This window comes from Branchiostoma belcheri, unplaced genomic scaffold (genome assembly GCF_001625305.1).
Source record: "Branchiostoma belcheri isolate BF01 breed outbred unplaced genomic scaffold, Haploidv18h27 scaffold84, whole genome shotgun sequence".
Classification (NCBI taxonomy): Eukaryota; Metazoa; Chordata; class Leptocardii; order Amphioxiformes; family Branchiostomatidae; genus Branchiostoma; species Branchiostoma belcheri.
Genome location: NW_017804509.1, coordinates 301,873 through 312,840, shown reverse-complemented (window position 1 = coordinate 312,840; position 10,968 = coordinate 301,873). Strand labels below are relative to the sequence as shown.

Here is a 10,968-nt window from a genome sequence, read left to right as displayed (position 1 = left end):
CAATCGTCCTTATACATGCAAAGGTCAAAAGCTGAGGTCCACTTTCACACTGAAAGGGGTGTCCATCGGCGGTCTAAACGCATCATTTTGACGCACTAAAACACACATACTAAAAAACCAAACAACGTGCACCATCTACAGCCCAACAGCAAACGTATACCAACTCCCAGACATATCCGTCCACCCAAACGCGAGAAACGGGTGCGAACGCTAATTTCGTCTTCCCTCACAAAACCTCCGCGCTCGGGATGTACATCCCTACCCGGAGGTAATAAGCCCTGTATAACCCGGTATACATGTATAACGTTACGTATCTTGCGCATAACGTAAGGTAAGTCCTGTATAAAGTTAGGTACGTTCTGTCTAATACTAGGGAAGTCCTGCACAACGTTAGATAGGCCCTGTATAACCATAGATAAGTCGTGTATAACGCTATGTAACTATTGTATAACGCTAGTTTAGTATTTATAACGCTAAGTTAGTATTGTATAACGCTAGGTAAATCCTGTGCAAAGCTAGGTAAGAACTGTATAACACTGTACACATGTATAATGTTACGTACGTCGTGTATAACGTTATTGTTCTGTATAACGCTAGGTAAGTCCTGTATAAGTTTTTAGGTACGTTTTGTACTTTTTTGTATAACGTTAGGTAAGCTATGTAAGACGTTAGGTGTGTCAGGTAGACACGTACGTCAGATACGTTCTTACAGTTTGAAAACCATCAGTAGTCGCCAGAGAAATTTAAAAAGAAAGACCAAGTAGGATCAAATGTCTCGAATACCACCTCTTCGTTTTTGTCCTATATAATACACGACTCTTCGAATCTCTTATCAGATTTACAGGGAACCTCGATTCTTATATTCTACCCTATTCTACCCTAAGAAAATCTAAGCCATACATTGACATTTGACAGTTTTGTTCTCATGGAATTGCGTTTCGTTTTTTCTCTGTCCTGTAGAATAACCACGACAGCAGAGTGCAAGATGCGACTGAAAAAGTTCCCACTTGACACGCAGACTTGCACCCTGGAACTAGGAAGCTGTGAGTCGCCATCTTCTAATAAAACCTTCTTTTTCAAAATGAGTAAAGAGACCCTGCAGATATGGATGTAGCATAGCAATGTAGCACTTGTTCCTCCTACCCTTGTACCTCAGTTATCTAACTTAGTGCATTTGGCCCATGTGGGGTGTGAATATGCAATTAAGTTCATTGTCATTGTCATTATGTTTACCGAAGTAAAACATTGTTTTTGCTCAGTTTCCTTCCTCTTCTTCTCCAAATGCTAACCTCTGACCTGGCCAATGGCCTGATTTGTTAACGACTGTCACCGTGGTGTTGGGTTACATAATGTTGCAATCCTATAGCAGGACGGATTTAGACTTCTGTCTGACCATATATATAAATGTATTGGAGTTAGGATTAACAGATTAGACCATGTGCAAAGATAAACATTATGCATTTGCTTTGCAAATGTTAATTTTCTAGTTAATAAAGTTCTCCCCCCCCCCCACAGACGGGTGGCGTATCACTGGAGAACAGACCAGGATCCTGTGCGCGGCATGAAAGACGTGGAATTAGCCAAAATCTTATACTTTCAATGTCATTGTCAGAAAACTGACTGTACAACGTTTCATCACTGTCAGATCATGGAGCTTGAAAAAAAGTCCATCATCTTGAAAAATTTATGTCCCTTGTAGAGTTTTTTCTAGGGTTGGCAGTTTTTTCTAGGGTTGGCAGTTTTTTTCTAGGGTCGGCAGTTTTTTTTCTAGGGTCGGCAGTTTTTTTCTAGGGTTAGCAGTTTTTTCTAGGGTTGGCAGTTTTTTTCTAGGGTTGGCAGTTTTTTCTAGGGTTGGCAGGTTTTTCTAGGATTGGCAAGTTTTTCTAGGGTCGGCAGTTTTTTCTAGGGTCGGCAGTTTTTTCTAGGGTCGGCAGTTTTTTCTAGGGTTGGCATTTTTTTCTAGGGTTGGCTGGTTTTTCTAGGGTTGGCTGGTTTTTCTAGGGTTTGTTGGGAAACTCATCACTTTTTTCCTGGGTCTAATGAAGTTCTTTTCCCCCCAGACGGGTACGCCAACCGTGACGTGGCGTATCACTGGAGAACAGACCAGGAACCTGTGCGCGGCATGAAAGACGTGGAATTAGCCAAGTATTCTATAGTGAGGTTCGACACTCTTACGGGAAACGTCACCAGGGATACAGGTAAACAAACAAACAAACAAACAAACAGGTAACTGTGGTTGGGGGAATGACAGGCTTTTTCGTTGCCAAACGCTTGACGTAATGTCTGTTTGCAAGCCAGTAAAAGAAATCTCATGATCTGGATTTGGTCTTTTCAGAATCAATCAACGATTGACCAAACGAGTCGGCTACTTTCCCCACTTAACTAGACCTACATGATTGATTTAGTCCATTATAAATGTACCAACATATATATAAAAGTACTATAAAGAACCCTTGACACTTCTTTACCCCACTGTCTATTTCTAGTTCATCTCCATCCATTGTACTGTCTTTAAGCTCTTGTAGCCAAAGAGCTCCACTTCTGTCTATCATGATAGTTTCCACAGGTTGCATTGAACCATCAACAATTACGGCATTATTACGGTAAGGCCACACCATCTTAACTGTATGGATGACATCCGCGCGCGCATTGATTTTCGCCTGTTCGCCTGGCTCTAGGCCTGGGTACATGTAGTTGACAATACGGAGCCAGACACCCAGGATATCGAAGCTCCTGACTCAAGAACTCAGTACATACGTACAGTGCCTATTTATAAATTCCGCAAAAAGCCAGCATGTGTCGGCTTGTTGTATACGTCGCTATGTACTGCCGCAAATTCACAATACCAGCTTTGTATCCGTGTGGTTTAGTAGTATTTTTTTTTTGGCCGGAATTTTTTTTATTTGCCCGCGCGCACTAGTTTGGGGTCTTTAGAGGATGTCATCCATAAAATTAAGACGATGTGGTCTAAATCGTAAATTCTGTGATAATTTGTATACAACTTTCGCCCTCGATTTTCCTCCACTTATTAACCTCTGAGTATGGTTCCATTTCCATCGCATGAGTGTCTGCATGTCTTTCTCTCTCTGCCTACGATCCGCAAAAATCTAAAACCACGTCAACATGCCTGATGTTGCGTTGTTTTAGCTGCTTTTTGCTTCAGGATAGAGTTGATGATTCAGTGTTGTATGTTTCTATTAGGAACCGAGAATGATACCCTCTTCGAGCACCACCAGCACCTTTCTACATACAAGTCCCTTATTAGCACAGACCTCACTAATTCTGAGACGAAAACATCTTTTATTTATCTATGAAACAATCTTCAAACCAAACGTTTGCATCTCACTCTCTGCGATGTCACTTACCAGTACCATCCACTAAACAGTACCATCCTCGAACTACCAGCATTGATTCACGCACAAAATCAGTTCTCACAGACATACCAAAGAAAAATCTCATCTAAGAAGGACCGTTTTCATTCTTAAAATCACCACTTTGTATTAATTGACCTCACCGCGTGTTCTCGCTGAAGCAAAACGCAGCCTCGATGTTTTACTCACAACTATCACTGCCGCATCTGCATGGCCTATCATTGTGTACTGTCCACATCGTGATGCCACTAATGCTGATTTCTCACATACATACTCGTATGTACGGACTCTTTTTTTGCTGCTTTGGGCGTTGTGTACGTGTGTGTAATCACCGTCGGTTCATTGCATTCTATGCTCAATTCAACCACCATTGTCTTTCATAAAGATAGTTGTGAAAATAAGAATGATCAGTGCGATGCAACCACAAGAATTCGCTTCATCTCTCATTTATCTGTCTTACCATTGCCTTTGCTCATCATGATCTTTCTTCTGACATATACATGGACATGGTGTAATTTCATACAGCCTGTATTTTATGCAGCAACAAGAAGAAAGTGTGTTTTAGAAATACGTCTACAAAGAAAAGCTATCGGCCTAAAATATTGAATCAAAAAGTTCCTAATATTCAACACGCTTTTGAAGCTGCAGATGAGCTTAGTTTGTTTAAAAATCTCGTCACACGTATGGCTTTGTCTGTCAGAGTAGTATTCACCACCATGACTGTCTTCTCATTCTTCATGCGGTGCTACTAAACAAACCAGGATATAGGGGCTTACACAACCAAACTTGCCTTGCTGACGTTTCTGTATCTATCAGACGCCTTCCTCCGAGCTTCTGGGATTGTGTTCTCTCCATCTATATTGGCTACAAGCGGCGAGAAGCAGAACTCCAGTCAGAAGCTCTGAGGAAGGTGTATGATAGACACAGAAACGTAAGCAAGATAAGACAAGTTTTGACTTGTAAAAAGAATAATACCCCTATATATCCTATACTCTACCAACCTGATTTTCGGATATAATACACTATTTTCGGATATAATAAATAAACCATGAAGCTGACAAGGGCTGTGCCCTTCGCCACAGGCAATTATTCTAGCCTGCGAATGACGTTCAAGATGGAACGGAACTTCATCTACTTCATGATCAGGACGTTCTTCCCGTGCGTGTTGGTGGTGGTCTTGTCTTGGGTGTCGTTCTTTGTTCATCACGACGCTGTGCCTGCCAGGGTGGGGTTGGGTGAGTAAACAAACAAACGCGCACGCGCGGCGGTAACCATGGCGACGGGCTTCCATGGAACGAGGTCTATCAAGAGGAGAAAAGTGATCACAGTTGCAAAATTGTACACGGTTTGAAGATGAAGTTGGAAGAAAACTAAAATTCATTTTGTTAAAAGGTTATTCAACTGGACGAATGCGAACTAGACGAACGTTAGTGGAATTGACATTATACAAATCTGAAATTCTTCTTAAGAAGTCTCCTTCACATAACCTAACCACCTCCAAATTTACAACCCCTTAATGTAACCTAATTATAACCGTCTTGCAACAGACATGTCATAAAAGATAGCCTCCTTCCATGGCAACTTTGTTGTCAGAGCAAGTGACAAACGTTCACCAGCACACCTGCCTTGTCACTGATATGCAATTTCGTTTCTCACAAAACGTGCTGGTTTTTCTTTCAAGCACAGGAAGTGCAGCAACACAGGTATCTTTTAAAAGGGTAGAGTTTCATGCCGCTGGGCACATGTGAAATGAAATATCAGTGAGTAAATAGACTCTTTTTACACAACCAAGTCTTTATTCAGCCGACGTTTCGGTGACCGTCTGTCACCTTCCTCAGGGCAATTCTGGCTGGTTCACATTGCATTGAAGCACAGGTGTCGCTGCTATAGAACCAGTGAACCAGTCAGAATTGCCCTAAAGGAAGATGACAGACGGTCACCAAAACGTCGGCTGAGTAAACGACTTGGTTGTGTAAAAAAAGTCTCTTTACTCAGTGTCTTACCAACCTGATGAAACTATTCACGGATGAAATATCAGTGTGCAAATCAGTTGAGCTGGCGAACGGAGTCTTTACAGACTTAACACACCGCCAACAGGCTTCCTTGACTGACGGGAGAGCATGTTGGCTTTCTTGTAGGTATTTATTCGTGGATTTGTCTGAAGTTCAAGATGAATCGAGACTTCGTGTACTTCATGATACGGACTTTTCTGCCGTGCGTTCTGCTCGTGGTTCTCAGTTGGGTCTCGTTCTGGATCCATCACGAAGCCGTGCCGGCCAGAATAGCCCTGGGTAAGTTCCGTGCGTCACGTGAAACGCACGTGGCGTTCACGTGGCGTACACGTGATGTCCACGTGAAATACTTGTGTTCACGTGAAAGCCTTGTGCTAAAATATGTGTTATCTAGAATCATTTCGCTACCGAAAGTCGTAATGAACATATGTTGTGTTCCCTTGTAATATTTGAGAAACGCAGAATGCAACAAACGGACAGTGTTTCAGTACCAAGGACAGAAATACAAAAATGTAGGGTTAGTTACATGAAATTTCGGTTAATAAATGTATGTAAACGACAGAGACAGTGATAGTATTGATCATGAGAGGGATTCGGTTGTAATATGTTGACGTCTTTCACAAGTTAACAGTTTATGTAAGATGGAAGGATTGTCATGACAAGTCTTTTTCAGCAGGGGCACCCGAAGAGCAGGACACAGACCTAAGTGTGATTTCCTGGTAAAAACATATAAAAATGAAATGGATGGATGGCTAACCGCAGTTCCATCGCTAGAAGCTCTTACAACTGCTTTCATCTTGTACAAGAAAAATTACCTGCCCACGGTCCATTTCGGAATAGCCTATCAGCATATAGCAGCTGCCAAAACCTTTTGATATTTTATTTTGATTGCCGGATGATTGCCCACAGAACCTTTCTCCTGCATGGCCACCGTAAAACTCTAGAACTCTCTGTCAAAAGACACTGTAACTCTTGGGAACAGGCACAAATTCAAGTCCTGTGTCAACCGCCACCTCAGCAGTATTGACAGCGTCAATTTAGAGTGAGACAGCTGCTAAGCGAGCTAGCCCCCTGCTGAAGTGTTGTGTGTTTGACCTTCCCATATATACTCTTTTTCATAGATGCTGAGTGCTAAGCAGAGAAAGCAGTATGTACCATTTTTTAAGTCTTCGGTATGACCAGGCCGGGGTCTGAACCCAAGACCTCCCGGTTACAAAGCGAGCACTCTTCCCGATTGAGTTTTAGTACTGGTTATGTGTTGGCATCATGCGTAGAAACATATTGACAAACTTCCTTTCCCATATTGCAGGAATCACCACCGTGCTGACCATGCAGACGCTCATGTCTGGAGTGAATGCATCGCTGCCGCAGAACGCCGAGATCAAAGCCATCGACGTCTACCTGCTCGGCTGTTACGTCTTCGTCTTCGGCGCCTTGTTGGAGTACGCGCTCGCGCACAACCTCTATCGGGGCACGAAGGCGGCGGCTTTAAAGGCTGCGACGGCGCCACCAGCACCGGAAGTACGCATTTTTGTGTGCATATAGATGCGCCTTATAGTCTAAGCATGAAAACAAGTTAGCCTTGTAAATCTCTATTGATATCCAAATCTCTATCATGACCGCATATAAGATACAATACCCAATGGATATGGATAGGTCATCTAACAAAGGAGCGAATTCTATGTATGGTGCCTTTGATTTCATCTAAAGCATTGTATTTTGTGTCTTTTTAAATTCAAGGACTCTTTGCTCTACTAATCTTTTTCTTAAGGGATGTTAATTATACTCTTCGGAACTCTTTGTAAACCCAAGTTCTTGGTGCTTAAAATTGTTCTTCAGCTTGATAGAGTCCGTTGAGCGACCATATGGTTTGTCAAAATGATCCATGACGTGAAAATGTTATTTGAAAGACATCCAAAAAATACAAAATCCACAAATTACGCTTCTCTGTGAGCGAAATTCGTTTGAACTACGGACATTTTTGGTCCCCGAACGGCCACTGCCTCTGGAAACAGTGTATAACTAAGGTTGTGTTGTGTTGTTGTTCTCAGGGCGGAGGGAAGCACGGTAAGAAGAAAGGGAAGGGCAGTTCGTGCTCTGAGAACGGCGCGGCGAGCGGACAGAGCCAGGCAGCCGCTGCCGCCGTGCTGGCCAAACTCTCAACAGGAAACTCGGTACGAGCAGCTTTACTACATTAACTGTGTTATACTAGAATAAACTGTTCTCTAAAAAACGTTTGTCTTATAATACCTGCACCATCATGTTTTTTTTATTCATCAAAACATGCAAACATAACAAGGACAGTGTGCACTCAAGTTAACAACTTGACATATCTGTGCGCCGTAGTCCCACCACCCCAAGACATTAAACTGTTAACTTAAATGCTAACAAAGCTATTTGAAAGATAAGATTACATGGTAACCTCCTATATCTCATTGGCGGAAAAACCTCCGCCAATCAGAGCTAGGAGGAGAATTTAGGCCCATTAACACTTACGTAGTATTTGGACTTCTATATCTAATTGACTGTTAGAAACAATCAAGCACCATCATGTTTGAGAGTCAAAGAACATGGAAACCGTAGAATACTGTAGTATAGCTAAAGAGCGACTCCTGCCGAGAACAGTTTGACCTGCAGCATTTCCAAGAGCTGCTCATTGTTTTTTTTTTGACATACAGTAATGTCAGTGCACAAGTTAAAGCTACTATGTTGAAACTTCGAGAATCAGTTGCAGATGCCAATCTGAATGGTCATTTTTTTATTCAGGATATTACAAAATTGGGCGCCAGAATTCTAAAAAAATACCTACCTTGAAAGTGTTGTGCTTTTTCTCTTTCCCTCCCAGGTGGACAGACACGCCCGCTGGCTGTTCCCTGTGGCGTTCGCCCTGCTGAACGTCGTGTACTACGTGGTGTACTACTACCTGCCAGAGAATGACATAGCGTCCCTTTTTATACAATATTAAGAGCCAACATGTCAGGCAGGCACGCAGGGCATCACACTACATCTATTCCATCTCATGGCACGCGTTCATCTCATGATCTCATGTCACATGTGAACTTCATGATCATAGGAAGACTTTATACATTTCATGGCATGTGTTCACCTCAGAGGCAGGGCTCGAAATTCATTATTAGGAATAGGTGCACTGGTGCATCCAACCTCAAAAATTAGGTGCACAAAGATTTTTTTTGGTGCACCATATGAAGAAAAACCTAATTACAGATCTTACTGCTCCTCTTCTGAGCTTTAATCTGAAATAGGAGCTAATTTCAAAAAATCTTAAACATTAGTACAACAACAAAGATTTTATTATTCTGACACTTAGATGCCAAGAATATCCTGCATACTATTATGCATTTGACATGTACAAAAATACCTAAAAATATTTGGGTGCACCCAGAAAAAAATGGGTGACAGCTTCAACTTAGGGTGCACTAAGGTGCACATGCACCCAGTATTTCGAGCCCTGGGCCTCATGATCATAGCATGGCATTCAATCTGATGCCACATGTTCACCTCATGATCATAGCATGGCATTCCATCTCATGTCACATGTTCACCTCATGATCAGAGCATGGCGTTTCATCCTATCGTGCATGGTTACCTCATGATCACCAAGAGCGGTCTATGTCGTACAAAGGAAAATTATTTGCATCTTGGAAAGATATAGTCGCTGTGACTGTTTAGAAAAAGCGTAAGCCACTTCACAGTTTCTAGTGCCCATATGCAGTCATAAGTTTAAGGTTTTTAAAAGATCCCTTTGACTTGCATATAAAAATGGTCTGTACAAGCCGGAGGACTTCAACTTTAACCTTAGACCATCAAGCATCACGACTACATGTGTACATGGAACTGTGAAATGGCTTATTACAGAAAGAAAAAGTGGAGCAAGGAAGTTGCTAATAAGAATCTTTCCATATTGTATGCATGAGAATTCCGAAAGAAAATTCATCAAATTTCATGGACCAAAACATGCTTCCATTTCAAACCCTTATTAGTTACCTTAGATATTCAACTTCATCCAATGTCATACGTAACATTGATGGTACGCGCTTTTGCAACATAATTGTCTCCTTTGTACGATATAGACCACAACATTGCAGGATCATTACCTAAACATAGAGACCAACTTCATATACACGTCAAGTATATTCACCTTAAATCACATTAGATGTAGTAAGAAAACATGCCCATTGTCATGCCCTATCCATCCTCATCACATAACCTCTTACACACCTTTTCTCTTCGCCCTGCTTGTACATTGTGCCCATTTTATGAATTCAAAGAAATCACCAATTTCTTCACCACCACGTTTTTGTGACGTATTGCTGTTCTATATCTACAAAATAATGTTATCTTGAAAGTTCATCTGTGTTGGTAGAAATCATTATGAAGCAAGTTTGAACTGCAATTTCCAACACAACAAATTGGACTCACCCAAATTTTCGACATTACAACTCCAGTCTTTGTCAAGGAATGAGACAGGGAGCGCCACAGACTTTCTGCAACCTATGATCCACTGCTCATGGAGTCACGTGTGTTATCTGTGTGACGTCACGGAAGCGGTGGATTGTTCATTCCTTGACAAAGACTGGAGTTGTACAGTCAAAAATTTGGGTGAGTCCAATTTGTTGCGTTGGAAATTGCAGTTTAAACTTGCTTCATAACTACAAATGTATATCATTGTAAGGGTTTTAGCGGTGGCTTTATACGGCTTCAATATCCTTTAAACTTGCTATTGTTAAACTTTTACAGTTAATGATGAGTACAATTGATGATCCAACGATGAAAAAAATGAAATAATATGACTGTGCGTTATAGTAGCTGAGAAAGTTTTGAGGCAAAAATTTTCCGACCGCTTCAAAACATAAATGAAACCACCAATAGAAAGCTATGACCACGAATTACCTCAATTTGTGACTTAATATTTACATGATATACAAATTAGATAGCAAAAAGATTATTCTTTAATCATATGGTTATTCGGAGATACAACTGAGTTAGCAGCGGATTTTGGGTTATATTATAAATATGATAAACTCAGTTAAAAGTTATATGTTTGCTACAGATACATGTATAACTTAATATGTGTTTTTTACACCCACTCTACTAGTGTAACAGTTGGACTGTTGGTCCATTCTGCAATTTATGTAATAGCTATATGACTCAATTTCGATTGAATAATTCCACAGCACGAATCTAGGCAGTGAATATCACACATTTAAAGAACTTTCAGTGCACGTGTGTATTACGTTAAGTTTTAAGTTTAGCGACACAAATGTTTACGGTACTATTAATTTTGCTCCCAAAGTAAAAGCACACTATCTTATGTATTATATGCAACAGAATATAACTCGTATTCAAAACATCTATATATGAATCATCAAACCAAACTGAAATGATGTAAAACATTAAAATCAACAATTAGAATCATGGCGTCTAGTCTGTAGGTGCTTGGTACATACGTATTTGACGTTGTGGCTGCTAGAAATAAAGTGTTGATGATATATACAGTAATATACATATATATGTACACACACAGATACGTATATGTATATGGTGTAGATGTGTGCCTAGTAGAA

General features: G+C 40.9%; 1 protein-coding gene across 1 annotated transcript in view; it reads left to right on the top strand.

The window, feature by feature from the left end:
- LOC109486975 (gamma-aminobutyric acid receptor subunit beta-2-like) overlaps window positions 1-8,569 on the top strand; it is a 10,227-nt gene extending 1,658 nt beyond the window's left edge. The window contains exons 3-8 of the mRNA XM_019790890.1: window positions 961-1,043; window positions 2,061-2,198; window positions 5,510-5,662; window positions 6,693-6,904; window positions 7,435-7,557; window positions 8,229-8,569. Coding sequence (XP_019646449.1) covers window positions 961-1,043; window positions 2,061-2,198; window positions 5,510-5,662; window positions 6,693-6,904; window positions 7,435-7,557; window positions 8,229-8,348 — 829 coding nt within the window. The 3' untranslated portion in view covers window positions 8,349-8,569. The remainder of the gene's footprint in view (window positions 1-960; window positions 1,044-2,060; window positions 2,199-5,509; window positions 5,663-6,692; window positions 6,905-7,434; window positions 7,558-8,228) is intronic.
- The last annotated feature ends 2,399 nt before the right edge of the window (window positions 8,570-10,968 follow it).